This window comes from Macaca mulatta, chromosome 1 (assembly GCF_049350105.2).
Source record: "Macaca mulatta isolate MMU2019108-1 chromosome 1, T2T-MMU8v2.0, whole genome shotgun sequence".
Taxonomy (NCBI): domain Eukaryota; kingdom Metazoa; phylum Chordata; class Mammalia; order Primates; family Cercopithecidae; genus Macaca; species Macaca mulatta.
The window spans coordinates 16,586,347-16,605,802 of record NC_133406.1 but is presented as its reverse complement, the minus strand read 5'-3'; the positions used below and the strand labels follow the sequence as shown (position 1 = coordinate 16,605,802).

At 39.9% G+C, this 19,456-nt stretch overlaps 1 protein-coding gene across 14 annotated transcripts in view; it reads right to left on the bottom strand.

Annotated features, from left to right (window-relative positions):
• SIPA1L2 (signal induced proliferation associated 1 like 2) overlaps window positions 1-19,456 on the bottom strand; it is a 231,018-nt gene that overhangs the window by 48,263 nt on the left and 163,299 nt on the right. For all 14 annotated transcript variants that reach the window (XM_077998594.1, XM_077998606.1, XM_028849678.2 and 11 more), the window contains 2 exons: window positions 18,210-18,786; window positions 14,306-14,580 (listed from right to left, as the gene is read on the bottom strand). In XM_077998594.1, coding sequence (XP_077854720.1) covers window positions 14,306-14,580; window positions 18,210-18,786 — 852 coding nt within the window. The remainder of the gene's footprint in view (window positions 1-14,305; window positions 14,581-18,209; window positions 18,787-19,456) is intronic.

Here is a 19,456-nt window from a genome sequence, read left to right as displayed (position 1 = left end):
TTACTCACAGCTGGGCCCATCAACACACATCACGTGGTGTGTGCCTCTCCCAGCTCCAAGTCAATGATGCAGAGCGATCCACCCTTAGGAGCATCTCACCTATAATAAAACCACATTCCCACACTATTCAATTCCTCTTCTGCCAGCAATGACTGCGTCTAGAAATTAGAAAGGCTGTTTGTGGCTTTTTTCCTGGCTGCTGTGCAGCCACACACATCATCTATGCTGGTAACCTGCTAATACAGCTGTATGGTTACTAAAATGTTCAACTACCAGAGCGTAAGGAGCTGCTGTCCCAAGACCCCCAATACACAACCAAAAAAAATTAACACCTGGCACAGCAGAGGCCTCCAAGACTTGTAGTTAAATATTTTAAATATATTTCTGGAGATAGCAAGTACTATCTCTGGTAATTAGAAATCGAAAGTCCAGAGACATTAAACACCTTGTTCACAGTTACTCAGCAGGACCAAGACTGGGCCTCTGGTCCTCACATTCACTCCCAGAGACCGTAAAAATAAGACCCTCTAAGCAAATGTTCGTCACTTTTAGGGATGATGGAAATATCCATTATCTTGCTTGTGGTGACTATTTCACGCATGGGCCCAAACTCATCAAAATGTATGCTTTGTATACATGCAGTTCATTATGCATCAACCACACCTCAATAAAGTTGTAGAAAAAATCTTATTAAATAGAAAGAGAAAAGCTTCCTTTTGTCTGACGCTTTATTCTTCAAGAAAGTCTTTGGTTAAATGCAGCATAACCAGTCTTAGTGACCAAAAGAACTAGGCCATGTCTGTGTTCAACATATGGGAGTTGGTGGATTCTAAGGTTTCTCTATCTTTCTCTGGCTGTAGTTCCTCCTTATTACAAACTTTGTATGAGATTTATCTTCCTGAAAACTTCAATGTCTCCTTAATGTCTTTCAGGCACACTATGTACCTAGCACTGTCTTGCCCCCAGTCCCTCCACAGTCACATTGCCCACACAGCAGACGCCAGAGGTGGCTCAGAGAGCCACTCAGAGTCCTCTGAGCACCGGAAATGGGCTTGTGTTTGGAGGAACACAGTGATTTCATTTTCATACATTTAACTTTAAAAACTGATACTCTGATTCATTTTTTAAGTGTTTAGAATAACTTGGGTATGTGAATCTATGTTTTCAACTTTAAATTTTATGAAATATAAACAACAAGTACTCAGGATAAAATTTAGCATCTGATTTGAGATATGCTGTAAGTATGAAATGTACTCCAAATTTCAAAGACATAATACATAAAATAATGTAAACTAATAATCGTTTAATATTTTTTGGATGTTGAGATGATAGTATTTTGAAGATACAAGGTTAAAATATATTACTAAAAATAATTTCACCTGTTTCTTTTTACTTAATATGGCTACTGGAAAATCCAGATAAAATCTTTCTATTTGACAGCCCCCTGTAGAGGAACCTGGCCTGCCACAGCTCTCTGCATGTTGTCTATCTACCCCCAGCTGGCTGATCTGTTCCAGCCATGCCTCCTGGCAATCATATCTCCCAGTTTGACCCAAATCTCAACTCAGATCTTGCCTTCTCCATAAGATTTGCTGATTGTGCTGCAGAGTGCAAAGGATGGTAAGCCATGGTACAATTTGAAAAAGGTGTGTGCTCTGCACAGATGTCCCGAGAGATACAGGCCCCTGTGCAGAGAATGGCTGAACTTCGGCGGTCCCTCACCACTGCAGGAAGGCACCTTTCTGACACAAGCCATGCAAGTGCGTGCAATAACCCCGTTCTTGGCTATGGGGGCCTTGTCTATTTTTAACCAGGATGGATCAGTATGATCCAATATCATGGTTTTGGCTCTGGCTAGTAGATGGATATTGCTGTCAGGCATTTCATACATAAATTCTGTCTTTCCAGGTAATTAGGAAACTTCTAGGACAGAACTGATCATATCTTTAACTAATATGCATGTGTGGAATCAAGAACATTGAACATGGGTGATAAATAAGCTTTAACAGATTAAAAATACTTCATTTATATAACCTGAGCAGATATTTTAAATTATAGTTATATTAACATAATCAGGAATCAGAGTTACAAATCACTTTCTAATTGAGTCTGACAGAAGTGAAAAGCACATTTAGTAAAAGCTATCACAACTCAGGGAAAACCTGAGTGTCCACTATGTGAAAGTCAGGTGTGGCTTTGAGTTACCATGGTTACTCTCTTAAACAGGCATCACAGCTTCCTAAAAGGTCACCTGCTAGACAGCTTTCCCATATGCTCAGTGATTAGTCAGGTACTTAAGACTCTTTAGCCTAAAATATATGATTTAAGTCAGCTATCCCTAAGGTTCCTACCAACTGCACAGTACAAGGCGTACTGTTAACTTGACCAAAGTCAGCCCGCAAAGCTAATTGGTGCAGTTTGGCAAGGACATGGGAAGACTAGATAAGTCTCAACTTTGAGTGCCGGGCAAATCATTCCAATTTACCCTGTTGGCAAAGCAGTCAGCATCCCAAGCCAGTGCCTCTCCCTAGACATTCCAGAGTCGTCAACAACAACAACACTTCCTAATATTTGCCCTTTGAGAAATCTACTAGAACAAGGGATCACTCTGTTAAAAAGCAGAATTCCACTGTCACCATGGTATAGTAAAAATTTCAGCCTTTTCTGAAAATCATCACAACAGAACAAGGAGGACAGGGAGAACGCGAAACAGAAACAACCTCAACTGCCAGCTGAATTTGGAGATCCCTGAGACTCTAATACACAGGATGTAAAGTTGGAGGTGAATGAAGAAAGGTTATGGTTTAGCAGAGCAGAGGAAGGTGTGCAGAGGAAATATCAGTAGGAAGGAAGATCACTCACTGTCCTTGAGAACCCTAAAATGGTGCAGGGATGGGAAGCACCAAGCACTGCAGAAGGCCAAGTGAAAAGGGAGATTTAGGCCTAAAAGTTACTTAGAAAGAAGGAACGGGAGTTCGGCCCTAGGCCCTGAGGTCCACACAGTGCCTGGCCTCGTCAGGCAGTAACCAATCCTCTACCACAGTGGGCAAGAGCAGTGGTTTTTAGAGAACAGAAAAGATGCAGAGAACAGGGATGAAAACGACAAGCCTAAGGCAGAGATGAGACCCAGGGTCACTTCTCCTTCCGCGAAACTCGGCCTCAGAATGCTCACCAGCCCACAGAGATCAAAGAAGACGGTTCTCTAGAGAAAAGACAAGCAGATGTAAACCATCCAATCACGCTGCAGTGAAGCTCATGGAGCAACTAGATTGCTGAAGAAGAGGAGGAACTTATGAGAGTTAAAATTAAACATTAAAAAATCCAATAGGACAGTTGGAAGGGAAACTGAGAAATTCTCTCAAACAGTTATGAGAGAGAAAAACTTAAGAAAACTGAAGTTCAATTCAAAAAGTCCAACAGCTACCAGACAGAGCTATCACAAAAGAGGAGAAAAAAAAGGGGGAGAAATTATTAATAGTATATGAACATTTCTAGAACTAAAAGATATGTAAAACTGGATTAAAAGGTCCAGAGATTACCCAGCTCAATGAATAAAAAATGGTCCACAAGAAAACACATCATTTGGAATTCAGACTCCTGGGTTAAGGAAGTAAGCCTATGGTTCTGGGGACGGGGTGGGTGGGAGCCTAAGTGTCTAAGGACCTGGGCGTGGAATAGTTCCATTCTTCTCAAGAACAATACTAGAAGGTACAAAATATAACAAAGGAAATGCTTGTAAAATTCTGGGTGAAAGTGATTTCTAACTTGTCAAATCTATAATGCTTGGAGCTTGGGACAGAGAAAGAGAAAAAAATAAAAAACAACATCCTAACTTTTGACTTGGGAAACCAGATTGATGGTAGCGCTATCCTTTGATGGTAGCGTTAATAGAGAAGAGTGGACTGAATACGCCCTCCTAAAGAAATCTTACACCTGTTTATAGAACATGAGATAGTGATTTCTCTGTGCATCAGTAAACATTAGTTCTTATCCTTTATTTTAACTCTGTTTCCCTTCCCGAAAGTAAAATTCTCCTCTCTTACTTAGTTTAAGTTACTCTGGATTTACTGAGTTTAATAGTTACATTATTGGTCAAACTGAGTAAATGCAAATTACATTGGGTTGCATTATTTTCTCATAAAATGCCAAGGCTCTACAAGTTTTGTTCATGGATGTACATGGTTTCCAAGCGTTTTCTGTTTATTCAGACACCACATCCCTAGGGCTACTGATTCATCCCCACAGCCAAAGACCTAATCAGAAATCAAAGGTAAGATATGACAGTAGATAATAAAACATCAAGAAAACCTACTCTCGTCTTCCACTCAAACCGATGCTCTAAGGATCACTGGATGTTCAGGTGAACACCAGGCTTTGGTGTCTCACAGGTTCCAGCTACCTGAGTAGTGCGCATCAGGAACTGTAACTGACTACCATCGAAGTTAAAGATCCTGGAGTTATGTGTTGAGTGAAAGGAATGTGAACCTTGAATCTTGTGAACCAAAAGGCAACTTTGCATTTCCAGTGCTTGTTTGGCCTTCAAGTTTGTTTGGTATGGGTTTTTAAGAAGAAAAAAGAAAGAGAAGACAGATGGCTGAGTAGTGTGGCCTACTTAATTCATGCCCATAGACTGTAGTCTTTATAAGACACTATAATTTAGCTTGAGGCTTGGAAGGAAACATGTAATATAAATGCATAATCATGACTCATATTTTGAGAGAGTGCTGGCAAAAATCTGTGCAATCCATTAAGTTGAAGAGAGAATCTGGGTGGAATGATTTTATCTCCAACCTTGTGCGGAAAGTCATATAGGAAAGGTCTTTTAAAATAATAAGAACTGGCATCCTTTTGCCCTAATAAAATTTAGCTATTCTCAAAAGAATGGTTTTATTTTAAAATCAAAACCAATTTTGTTATTATGTGACACTTTTACAGCAACTACTCTTGTGAACTAGCTTTTGCTTTGTTTACTTCTATGACTAAGATGCCAAATTAGTACTACTGATATAAGTGATCATCAAACCTAGTCAAACTCAGTTCTGTTCCATATGTATGAGAAATTCCTTAAAGGATGCATACGGAAAATTCAACCAATGTTTAGGGAAATGGGAAAAGGCATAAAAGAAGAACGACAAATGAGCCTGGAGAGGTCCTCGTGCTGCAGAGCCCATCAGAAATGGATCTGCGTCCCCCTTGGCACGCATCCTCTCTCCCTCTTGAGGGGTTTTAGCACAGGACACCAGGCACGACACCCCGGCTCATCTGGAGTGTCAAACTCGGGGCTGTTATGGATGGGGCACACGGCAAATATTTCCATGAGTTAAATAAAGGCCAACTGAAACCCCAACAGACCAAATGCCCAAAGACCTAGCACAAAAAGACATTTCTTAAAAAAGCAAGCTGCTCAACCTGTGTGTAACTGCAACATTCTTAAAGAAAAGACTTTGCTTTCCTGCTACAGTAGAAAAATTCAGACCTCATTGATACACACGCTTGGCTTCCTCTCGACATACCAAATCAAGTCAAAAGATGGAAATTGCATTTCTAGCTTCTGGCACATGCCTTACAGTTTGCTTGCCAATAGGAGATACTAAAAAACCTCAAGATAAGGCTGTGGGATCACTTTTATGTATGCATATTGATTTCCTCTTTGCTTCATAACAAATGTACACATCATCGACTTATGCTCCTAATTACCACGCTACGCAGGGATCAATACAAACTCAGCTTCAGGGTTAAAAATAAGTGCAATTTTTCACATTTCTTCTCTAGCCAATAACTTTTCTGAGTCTATTCTCTCTTCTCACTCAAAAACATATGCTGGAAGGCAAAACATTCTGTAGACCAAGAAGGTCATTGAAAATGTGCTAGTTAGTTAAAAATGTGGCATTCTCAAACTGTAAGAATAACAGGTAATTCCATTAGATGGCATCCTCAGAGGATCTTATATTTTACTCGTCTATTCTAAAAACAGTACTACTTGTCCTTCTGAACTCACGATCATGGACTTCCTGGGATGGCTTAATCCTGTAAAAGGGACACTCATTAACTTATTCATATTCATACTCATGGGCTTTCTCTCCTGCTTCCTGACGCCTAAAGCTAAACTTTCCACCAGAAGACTTCTTGGTTACAGCTGCCACCACTTCCTGGCTTCCTGAACATGATCAGCAAAGAGGGGGTGTCCAATCTTGCTCACAGTTAACAGATACCACAGTCACTGCCAAGTACTGTAGTGTATGGACCCCACAACTTCAGAGGCACCCAGGAAGGCCCCCAAGATGGCATCCACCCACCCAGGCTCATTCCTTTTCAATGACACTTTGAGTTTCTCGGAAGAACCTTCCATTTACCATCAATAATTTGGAGACGGGAAGGTAGAATCCCTGCTGGCCAGGGTATGGACTTGGTTCTAAATCAAGGCTTCAAACTCTGCAGGCTGACCGTCAAGACCACCACTGTTTGAGTCCAGTCAAGCCATACAGTTTTTTCCATTTGTTCCCAACAGGAACCGTAGACACCAAACTGTCTCCATTAAAGACAGAGTTTGAGCTCTAGGCTCAAAACCCAGACATGACTATGTGTAGCTTAGAAATGTGATAACCTCTTAGACTCTCCTCTTGAAAATAGAATAGTAACAGCAGAGGGTGCAACAAGATTAAATTACACAAAATATGTAAACTTCCTCAAGTGACAGCTTCAAAAGAAAGAAGTTCATTACAAATAGACATTATTACTTTCTGTTTCTCCAAAAACATTAAACTGCAAAAGGCACATACAATTTTATGAAAGTTCTAGATAATAGATGTTTATAGAGTTCTGGAATTTTAAAGTTTAACTTTCAAATTGAAAAAATCTTTAGAGCTGTAAAATTCCCTTCATCTACATTCATCTGTAGAACAATATATCATTATCCTATTACTTTATTCTTTTCATCTTACATAAAAGTAGGACACATGACTTCGTATTACGCTACTTCGAAACTAAGAAAGGGGAAGAGTCCTAAGGGAATGATGAGTAGCAAAACAAAACCAAAAAACCTAGAAAACCGAGAAAGTTCAAAGGGAAAAATGTATATTCTTATCAAAAAAAGAGAGGGCAGTTGAACAGTACCAAGTACCATAGACTGTGCAGCCACAGCTTCATCTAATCTCATGACTGGAACTTGCATTTACTGGACTCTGAAATTCCCTATTGGTTTTACTTTACTTGGCTGCATCACAGAGAACCTTTAAGTGAATCCAGTGATCTAAGGAAAAGCCTTACAAAGTACTGCAATGCTATCCTTTAATTCCAATCCACCACCTTAGCATGTGTAGCACTTTATAGTATTCCACATACATCATTTGACTTTCACAAAAATTTGTGAGGTACAAAGAAAATTTACGTTTTTCAGAAGAAGGGCTACAGAGGTTGGAAAGATGATACAGTTAATCAGAGATAGGGTTCACAAAGGAACTCAGGTCTTCTGACTCTAAGTTCAGGACTCTTCCTAAAACACATGGCTATTTTTTTTTTTTTTTTAAAGAAAACCATCAAAGAACAGTTAATGCAGCCTACACCATGTCATATTTTTCAGTAGGTGCTAAAAGAATCTTTGGAAACAAAAGCCGATCCTCTAAAACAAATTAAATGTTTTTTAAATATTATGCATTTTGTAAAAGAATTCTTTTATAGCCCTAGGGATTAAAGTAATCACTGATATTTTAATCATTTTAATGTCTGTTTTGCTAATAGCCTGCTAATAGCTGAAAGACTCCAAATTATCCAACCAGGTGATAGGGGTAATTGATGCTCATTCACTTGAATCACAAACTCTTTCTGGTACATAAAAAATCAAAGGCTTCCAACAGGGAGATAACCACATAGTATAACTTACTGTAAAGGTTAGGGCAGTGTCATCCATGAAATAGGCACTAAATGAAATCGTAATTTGCTTTTCAACAAACTCCTTAATTTACAGATAGAAACAGAGAGATACCCAGAATAGGTAGAAAGAGAGACATCTGGACCATAATCACACTTGACCAAGCCCTCTTATAAAGGTCAGGAATCGAACAGGTGTCGTATGAAATAGGAAGTGAGGCTATCTGGCACTGACTAATTCATCAGCTTCCTTCCATCCTTTTCCTCCCTCACGAGAAGCAGACACAGGGGCAGATGGTGTCTTTGTATCTCCAGTACCTGTCAGAGCACTGGACAGAAGCTCAGCACGTTCTTACCAAAATCAACTGCTTTGTTTCTTAGAAAGCTTAAGAGCAGGAACAACACTGCACTGTAATACTTCAAAAGTATACAGAGAAGATTCTCAATAGCTAGCTACCTGATGCCTGATTTCTGAAGAATGTATTTCTATGGGGGAGAACATCCAATGGCTGTCCACTATGGTAGCCACGGTGTAACCTGTCAAGCATGAGATGGTTACTGGTCTAACACAATGCTCATGCTTTACCACCACCCTACGCATTCCTCTTACTGTGATGGTAATAGCTCAGCATTCAAAATGAAAAAACACGGGGGCACTAAAGTGTAGATTATTAATTGGAGAGGGTGACAGCGTTTTCTACACTACTTTGAGACATTTATTATTAAGTAGTAAGTTGTTGCTATAGTTTGAGAAAAATCACTTTTAAATAGCTAAAATATGAATAAGTCTTATGGCATTTTAGAAAGCCTGAAAGACAAAAAGGAGTCCTTGAAAGTCAGATTACATCTGTCCTATCGTTTTAAAAGCCCTAGTGCTCAGCACTGCTCCTGGCACAAGCTAGTTAAGAGTGAGTGAGTGAATGAGTGAATGAATGAATGAATGAGTGAATGAGTGAATGCAAGGCAATCGACCTTCAATTCTATAATCCTGTGTTCTTACTTTAGGGAGTGAGAGAACAATCTGAACGTTATATTGGAGGAACTGGCCAGAGGACTCAGAATAGGGACTGTACTTTAGGTTACCTTTGTTCTGTATTGTTTTCACATTTCACATCAAAATTCATTCCTGGAGGGTCCATAAGACAATACCAGACATAACTGATTTTTATTACCCATACAAATAAGTTGGAACTCTAACACAAAAGCTCACGTGAGACACATGCACGCACATGTTCTCTGCAGCACTGTAACAACAAAGACATGGAATCCACCTAGATGTTCAACAGTGGTCTGGATAAAGAAAATGTGGTGCATATACACCATGGAATACTACACAGCCACAAAAAAGAATTGAAACCATGTCTTTTGCTGCAACACGGGTGGAGCTGGAGGCCATTATCCTAAGCAAATTAACATGGGAACAGAAAACCAAATGCTGCCATGTTCTTGCTCACAAGCGGGAGTTAAACATTGAGCACACATGGACACAAAGAAAGGAACAATAGACACTGGGGCCTACTTGAGGGTGAAGGGTGAGAGAAGGGTGGGGATGGAAAAATTACCTGCTGGGAACTTTGCTGATTACCCGGGTGACAAAATTATCTGTACACCCAACCCCCACAACATGTAATTTACCCATGTAACACACCTGCACATGTACCCCTTGAACCTAAAAGCTGGAAAGAAAAAAAGTTTGCTTTGTAATGAATAATAAATGGAATAAAGCATGGAAATTTTTTTTTTTTAAAAGCAAGCTCACTTGAGTCCAGATTTCAGCCCACCATTTATTTTATATAGGTATATGTGTAGATATATATACAAAAATAAAAACTGTTAAACTGACAAAATTGAGTTTTCCTTCTATTTCCATATTCTCCTCTCTGCATACTTCAGGGGGTTGAATGATCAGGCAACAGACAGCAAAACAGGAGATGAGGACATAAAGTTTTAATTTTATAGAATGATGAGAGAATAATAATTTAGACTCATGATAACATGAGAAAATTTCCACTGTTTTGCATTATATAGAAAAATGCCTTGGATAGTATATCAACAAAGTATGAAAAAATTCACACAAAACAGATGCACTGTAGCAAGGAATTTCATTTCCATATTTATTGGACATATTTACTAAATTCACTCATATTATATAACAACTCATGCATAATTCTGATGAGTTGTTACTTCCTTTATATCTGCCTTTTAGGCTGATATGCTTTCCTTCAAATGACACTGATAGAATGTCAGTCACCTTTGAAGGCCAGAGGCTGGGCCATACCAGTGGCTGTAAATTATCCCTTGCAAAAACAAGAAAGATCTTAATTAAGCATTTCTGGCCCGAGCAACTCTTCATCTTTGCCACAGAGACTGTCTGCTTGAGAAACACCGTGGTTCCCCTTTCAAACCTCATTTCCATTTGAAGAGTGCTATTCCCAAACTGCTTCTTGCCACTCATTCCCACTGTATATGAATTCACTCCAGGATCCAATCCCAGCACGAGATCAGTTAATAAGTGTCCCTCAAGGGGGATTCTCCCTGCTCAGCATTCCCTGCAAATCCACAAGGAAAACTAAAAATGGCTCTGACTTCCTTTCAAGCTGAGGGACAAGCTAGACTGTCACCTCCCTTAGGCTGGCAAAGGGGACTTCAAAACACAGGTGGCTTTAGATTGAACATAAATACTTTTCTGGGAATTCAAAACGCAGGTGGCTTTGGATTCAACATATTAATAAACACTTTTCCTACTAAAGACTGCATTTAATCCAGCAGCTTCTGAGTCAAAACCAAACACCTTTTGACCTGAGGACAAGAGATACTGTCTATTAAATGACAGGCCGCTCATGCTGCCCACAGGAGCAGCTGGGCTCCCATGTCAAATGATGTCCTCAGTGATATCCTGGTAGGAAAAAAATGGGAGTTGATAAATGGCAAAAATGAACCGAAGCATTTTTCACAACACTTATGAGACTAAAATATCTCGTAATTCCTTAATTTGGCCATTTTTGCAGTCTTCATAGTGTTTATGTTAAAAACTACTTTAAAAAATGTATATGTATATATACACACATACACACAGAAACACATACATGCATATACATGTCCATTTAAATAATATTCCTCCTCCCTGACAAGCACTAAGAGCCAGTTTGAGAAAGATGGAGGTCATTTTCCATGCTGCAAGTCAAATGTATAGCTTTAGCTTCAGGCACATCCCGGTATGTGTTACTATACGGTTAAAGGTACTAAAGGTTGTTTGGTTTAAAGGGTTTGTATTTTAAATTTTAAAATGAGTGAAGTGCTACCCATTTCCCCTTAGTCCCTCCTCTACAGTTTCTTAACAAATCTAATAATGCAGAAGGCTAAACATGCTGAGTGCAAGGGTGAAACTGAAAATGACATTTCATACTTACGCTTGCGGTCAAAAGCAAAGGGCTGGTATTGCAAGGGTGGTGTCTGGTTATAAGAGGTTGTCTGACAACAGCAAGTACTTTTATCAGGGCACCCAGACAGTTGCAGGCAGAAAACAAATCAAAACTAACAAAAATATGGATTTAAAAATTTACAAATTCAGATTCACAGAAAACTGGAAAACTGAATTGAAAGAGTTTTAAATGATACAGGCTAGGCTTAAAGCCTTCACGACTTGCAGTAATGTGGATGATGGGTGTGCCAATTTTGGAACGTTGCTGCTAGGCAAATAGCTAATTCTAATCCTTCTGGCTAAGGTTAAAAGACAGTTATTACAGATTAATTGGGAAAAAAAAAAAACCCTGTATGTTTAGGGAATGACATTAATGAGACTCCTAGGAAGCAAGGGCAAAATCTTTAAATAAATATCTTGCCTAGTTCCAATAAGAGAATTTGCATTTAAAACAAAGAATTAATTATGTATAGACCAAGGCAGATAACTGACTCCTTAGAGGAAAAACATGTCCTTGGATAAAAAGATAACAGCTGCTGGAACTTTCAAATTGTAGTTTTTGTTTGTTTTAGCTGAAAAACAATTCAATATTTCGTAGAAAATTCTATTCTCCTAAATTATATTTCTAAATACCAAATATAACGACAACTTTACCATTTTTATTAAACAGATCTCTTGAAAGCTTTAAAAATTTCTTACTAACAGTAAACTAAAACTAAAAATAGGCAAGAAATGTTATTTTCTAACCCAAAGGAAGCTCATGGTAACATTTTTGTCCAATTCTAGAGTAATCGGCTGCTAGGACAGATAAAAGATACAAAGGCAGATAAAAGACGGATTCTTATCATAAGCATTAAAAATCTATTTTTCTACTAAGGAAGACAGAAATCTTACTGTATGAAAAAATTTCTAACAAATGCTGGAAAATTTACTATAAAAGATTTTTACATACATAGTACTTTAGCTTTTAAGGTCTAAAGGATTTGCCTTTTGCTATTTCTAAGACCCATTTTTAATAAATTAATTTTTTATTTTCTTTGGACTCATAGTAGTACATGTGATTCATGGGACTCTCGAAAAACAGATAGATTCAACCAGGCAGAATCAGGCAAGGCAATAAGAAACACCTTCACATGGGACTGATACTCTACAGAGAAATCTTAGTTTCTTAAATCCTTATTTTATAAACATACTGGGCAAACACAGGAAACAAGGTCACAGAAAGTGAGGCTGGAGGCAAATGGTAAGATAACTAATAGAGAAAGATTTTTGCAAGATTTTGCACATTAACCATAGAGGAAGACAGTGTAAGCAACTTTTTTTCCTAAAAGGAGATCATGGTTTAGCTGATCTATCCAATACGGCAGCCAATAGCAACACGTGGCCAATGAAATATAAATTAATTAAAAGGAAAATTTCGTTTCCTAAGTTGCACTATAGTTCATGTACGTAATAGCCACTTGTGGTTTGTGGCTACTGCTCTGAACAGTACAGACACAGAAGTAGAAGTGCAAATGGAGAGTGCTGGCTTAAAGGATGAAGAAAGGAGATAGAGAAAGGAGAGAGCATGACCTAGGTTAATAAGTCCAGAAAGTAGACCCAACAAGCCTACTATCTTTGGATAATAAGAATTTCTTTTTTAATATGAAAGAAATTAAAATGAATATGCTAAAGTTTTATTTATTATTATTTGAGATGCAGTCTCACTCTGTCACTCATGCTGGAGTACAGGGGCACGATCTCAGCTCACCGTAGCCTTGACCTCCCAGGCTCAAGGGATCCTCCTACCTTCCCCTCCTGAGTAGCTGGGACTATAGATGCACATCACTGCACCTGGCTAATTTTTGTATTTTCTGAAGAGATGGGGTTTTGCCATGTTGCCCAGGCTGGTCTCAAACTCCTGGGCCCAAGCGATCTGCCCACCTCGACCTCCCAAAGTGCTGGGATTACAGGTGTGAGCCATAGGGCCCAGCCTAAAGTTTTATTTTTTTAAATTAAATGTGTGGGGTAATTACGCTAAAAGGTCCTAAGTGCTTTACATACATTACTTTATTTCATCTTCATTGAAATCGTCGGAGGTAGGCAATATAATCATCCCATCTTATAGAGAGTAAGTGAGACTTAGAGAGTGTGTGAGTTGCCCCAGGCCACAGAGCAAATTCCTGGATTCCAAGCATACTTAGTCTCTCACAAGCCAGAGCTCTTAAGGCTGCCTGTAGGAACTCCATTTGGGAATGAAGACAGAGAGAAGGTGCTCTAGATACTACCACCAGTCATGCATTACCACAAGTAGTGGGCCACAGCCTGAATGAATGGCTCCTTCTTAATTAGCATTCTTTTTCCTTTTGGTCTAATATTTTATGTTGGGCATGATTATTTTCTATTAGTAATGGAACAGTATTGCTTTCTAACCCCATTCTTATCCTAGCCCTCCACCTATCTGCCTCTGAACCTTCCAAGTCTAGCCATTCCTTTTCAACTATTTCTCGTGGCAGTTTATGACAACGCCCTGAACCAGTTCAACATCTCTCAAGCTCCAATTGAGAATGGAGTATTCACCACACAGAGTACATGCGCTGTTCCAACATTCTTTCATACCTACAAGTATTGGTTTATTAAATATTTTTTAAATAATCAATGGCTTCATGTTATGGGAGGATATTCTAACTGAATGGTTATTTAATGTGTTCAAGGCTGAGCTGTGATGCAGAATTATTTGCTCTTAGATATAAGTCTGACTGGTCCAGGGGAACCAGGCAGGTGCTCTTCCTGTTAGTTCAGAATAGCTCAGCTTTTATGTAGTCAATGTCCCAATAAATCACTTAGAAAATTACTTTTTATCATTTATTACATATTTTAAAGCTCCTTTTCAATTCCTCGAATGAGAGACATCGCAACAACATTGTACGAAGACGCACTTGACTGCATTTTCTGAGGACCTTGCAGGGGCAGTGAGGACAGCCACCTGCTACAGAGGCGAAGGAGGAGTGAGCATTACTTGGGCCTGGCACGCCTTACCTTCGGGGGGAGCCGTCGTCGTGGGGCTGGATGATGACCACCTTCACAGTCACAGAAGTGCGGAGCAGGTCGATCATCTGCTCGTGTGTCAGAGTGGCCACGGCGACTTTGCAGATCTCCACGAGGCGGCTCCCTTGGCGAAGGCCAGCCTTCCAGGCAAAGCCAAAAGGTTCCACATCTGCGACAATTCCTTCAAAATTCACATGGAAGCCAAGCTGGCCCAGCCCATTCCTCCTCAGGGTCATTTCCACAGTCTCGCAGCCTCTCGTCACTATCTAAGGGGGAAGGAGACTGTTAGAGATGCCCTTCCTGCCCAAGCTGCCATGGGGCTCTACCAAAGGTGCACGTACGGGCCTTCATGCCAGCCCTCTCCCTTGGGCCCTCACAGCCCAGCCCATCTCTCTCTGCCTTTTCCTTAAACTGTCCAAGTGACAAGACCAGGACACATTTAAGTTCAGAGCTGATCACAATTAACATTAGCATCAAGTGCAAAGAAAATAATAGAAGCACAACAATGGTTTCATTCTTCATTCTAAGTCAAATCTATTCTTGATACAGGTGTCCCGCTTTCTTAGATGTCACTGACCCAGAGCTTGGGAGCTTCAGATGGACTGAGATAATTCCCCTTTTTCCTTTATTGTGTCAAGTGACTTAGCTTTTAAGCATATAAATCCCATTGTTCTAGATGGATTTTTGCGATGTAAAACGTAAAGATTTTGGAGACCATTACAAGTTTCAGTCAGCAAGCACTAAAAATCATTAGACAATTTAAAGAAAAACACCCCAAAACACTTGAAAGCCAACGCTTAAAAGCCCACTCTGAGGTTCAGGAAGGGCAAACGCAGAAAGTCAGAGCTTTAAGAAAACTCTAAATGTTCTCTACACACCAGCCCTGGGGACATACTGTGGAGGGTTCTGTCCCCTAGGGTCCTTGTCTGTGCTTGCCCGAGTGGTGAGGACCATTCAGATCCACGGCGGGGGCAGGCCAGCCAGACTCCTTGGCCATCTGTTCACAAGACAAGTGTGCAGGATGGTGCTCTGGCAGGCAGCAGAGAGTCCCTCTGGGCCTATGGGCTGCCTCTCCTCCACTGGGCCTGTCTCCTGGGGCTGAGGGCAGCCCCAAGCAGAGGAAGCCCCAGTGTATGTACCTTACTCAAGAGTGAGAGAGAGTCAACAGCAGTCCCACAAAAAGGAACATGAAAGAAGAATGGTGGTTTGCATCCCAACTGGTACATTAAAGCACCACTAATGTAGTCTTCAAAAGCACTCACTGAGCATAGTTTACATGCAATGAAAGAAAAACATGGGCTCATTAAATATCATCTGATGACTATGACATCACCCATCTGTGGGAATTTCAAGTTGGGAGGTATCATACTCCTATCCCCAAAAGCCCAGAGGCAATGTATGAAGTTTCAGTTTAATAAACGTTCTATTTCTATGAAACATGCTCTGAATACACAGATACCTATTTAATAAGACCTATGACAGTAAGTACAGCTGTGGGACTGGGGCTGGTTCATGTATCACCAGTGTCTGATGTTTCCATGGTTACCACAAGTGCACACAATGCCAATCAGCTTTTCCCAGACAGCCATGACAGTTCACGACTCAGCAAAATGCAGAAAGGGGATTGCTGGTTTTAGTTAGTGGTGACGTTTTAGAATATTGACATTTCTAAAGTCATGAACTGAAGTAACTTAAAACTTGAAGAAGTAGTTCTGTAATACGCACAACACAAATACATCTTGTTCTCTTCTTTTTCAACTCTGTTCTAAGCAATCCTATCAAAAGATGACACATAACATGTACCCAGCCTTCTTTCAAATATCAATGCAATTATGAGGTGAAATTTATCATCCATGTATCAGAATGAAGAGTTATTGGCTGAGCCTTTCCAGAGTCCTCCAGCTCTGGCTCTCCTGCTCATTTCCTCCAGTCACCTGCCATCTCCTCTACTTTGTCTTTTTGCTATTTCTTTATCCCCTCTGTTTATTGCTTCCTCACATCCCCAAAGTCTGAAGGAAGGTGTTCTCCATGTATTTGGACTTCCTCCATGGACCCAACTATCACACGAAAACTGTTGTCTCCTAGCCAGGACTGGCTATGTAATTTGTGGGGCCCCATGAAAAATCAAAATGCAAGGCTCCTTATGAAAAAATTATGAAGAATTTCAAGATGGCAATGGCAGAGCATTCAGTCAAGCACAAACTCTTCTGAGAGTGGGTCCCTGAGCAACTGCACGGGGTGCACATCTGGGAAGTGAACCCTGCCTGGCCCTCTAGGAACAAACTCTCATTCCCCTCCTGTACTGTTACCTGCAAGACAGACACCTTTAGTTCCACTTTCCACCACCTGAGAATGGACACTGAGTTAACCACCTGCCAAACGGGCAGGCATTCCCAACATCTCCACGATGACTGCATTCTTCTCTTTCTTCCCATTTCTGTTACTACCACCCTGTACCAACACTTACGATCTAATCCCTTCAACAGTCTTTGGTTGGCTTGCTTCCAATAGCTCATGTTGTACGTCATCCTAGACACAGAATATAATTCCTAAAATAGATTTGTAATATTGTGCATCTTGGTCACACTGACAATACACTTTTCTAGCAAAATAGGATGGGGTCCATGGAATAGCAAATGTATAAGAGCCCCTGTGTAAATATCCAGGGAAAGTACATTTTCGTGGTTGGTGAAGTGGTATTTGTGTTGTACTTTCAGAAGCACAGATTATAATGATTTGGTGGATATGCTGAAAAGAAGTATTTGCAATTAGCAAAAGCACAATGCATCCAGAGACTCATCAGTATAACTCAAGTCAATTCTCTAGGCATTTAATCATTTACTTAATCACCCCAAACCCCTTATCTAGGCTTGCACACATATACCTGATAATACTGTTGAACATACTGAGGCCCTTTACCGTAAACAGTCTCCACAAATAATGAAATTACTTTTCCGAGGCCAGCAGACACTGCCCTGATTTTACCTTCTCTTATACATGGTCTGTAACAACAAAAGGGTAATTTATATTTGGTGGGAGGAAAGGGGACAAGGAATGGATATAATTTCTCCTTTTTTCATGATCCATAGTGAACTAAACCTTTTCTAATTAAAAAAAAAAAAAAATAACATCCCTTTTGGGGGAAGATATACACACAAGAAATTCTACTGTCAAAGCATGTTTTTTTCTTATATTACCAAAAATAAAAACTGGAAATAGTTTGATGTATTCTTACTACTTTATTTTATATGCTCAAACTAAAATCTAATTCTTACTTTGTTAAAATTGGGAGCAGAAATATGACTACTGAACACCATAGATAAAATACAAGGGTTTTGCACTAAAAATCACATACACAAAAATCTTTTTTAGGTCTGACTTTTTAAAAGCCTTTCTAAATTAATGTGTAATTCTGAAAAACTTCCTTAAGAAACAGTGGCTCTAAGATTAATAATATATTTAATCTGGCACATTACACAAAAATACCTGCTGTATAAACATGCAGGGTTGAACTGCAAATAGGACTCATCATTCATACACTCAACAGCAATTCTGCTGTTAATTACCCACTGGGAAGGTATGTTATGTCAGCCTCCATAAACAGACATTCTACCCAGATAATTCTGTTTTTCCTTCAAATGCTGCTAAAATACATCTCAATGTTCTCTTTTGCAGGTTGGCTTAACTCTTCCAATCAATTTATGATGGTTGCTTCTCCACTGTTCATGTATTCAACAACTCCTCAAAAGGACCCAGCATTTGAAATTAAGCCCTGTATCTGTAAGAAATAGTAATGCATTCCCTAATTGCTATAATCATGGTAGGATTTCCCCAGTGAAAGTTATTTTGAATCTGGAATTGAAAACATAAGGGAAAATAGAAAACATGTACTTACTACTAATCGCTGAACAATTTCCCTGATATCTTCAGCACAGTTGTCTACCGAGGACAGGAGGACACATTCTCCTCTTTCATAAAACACTTTGATACTCATTAATCCAGATGTCCACCCAATAACATCCCGGCAGGAACAGTTAAATACAACATTCTTGGAATCCTTTTCAATCAACATGATGAACTCATTGGAAATCCCGAGAAGACATTCAATGTCAGCAGACTGGCCGAAGTCCCGTGCTATCACGTGCCACATGATGGCTCCAATGCTGAACAAGTGGGCATCCTTCCTTGGCTTTACTTTCTCCTTTTTCTTTGCACCCAGTGTAATGAAGCTGAACTTCACAGAGGTATCCACAGTGGCAGTTGTGACAAAGTTCTCCGCCAGATCTTTCAAGTACTCTTGCCTCGTTCGAGTGGCCATTGCTCGAAACTTTTCCGATTTATGGGCTGCATTCTCTGCGTTGATTACTTTGGCTAAAAGGAAGTCCCGGAACACGGCTGACTTTGGAAAAGTTACACCTTTGGGAATCGGTGGGCCAAATGGTGGCACATCTTTTGATCTGGAAACTCCAACACTGAGGAAGTAAAAACGGAAACAAAATGAGATAAGCTATGATACCATAACGTGTATCTTTCCGAATTTGGCACATATATACACACTTTCAACTTAACTGGTCTATTCTGCAGGCTCTTGTTCTCCTAATTTCTAGATACCCAGGGTTTGTTGTTGTTTAAGCAAAATGTTTTAAACTTAGTAGACAGGAGGTGTAATGGGCTGAATTCTGTCCCTCTCAAAATCCACATGTTGACAAGATAACCCATAGTTCCTGGGAATGTGATGCTATCTGGAGAAAGGATCCTTAAGGAGGTGACTGAGTTCCAGTGAAGCCATTAGGGTGGGCCCTAATCCAACAGACTGGTGTCCTTATAAGACGAGAAAATTTGGGCTTATAAAGAGATACCAGGCATGTATGCACACAGAAAGAAGACCATGTGAAGACACAAGGAAAAGACAGCCATCCATAAGCCAAGGGGAGAGGCCTCAGGAGAAACCAACCCTTGCTGACACCTCGATCTTAGACTTCCAGCCTCCAGAACTCTGAGAGAACAAAAGTCTGCTGCTTAAGCCACCTAGCCTGTGGTATTAGTACAGCAGTGCTACCAAACTAATATGGGGGTAACACATCCATAGCATGTGGAATAAGCAGGTTGGCACTCTATAACTCTGTGGGCTGGTTATCACAG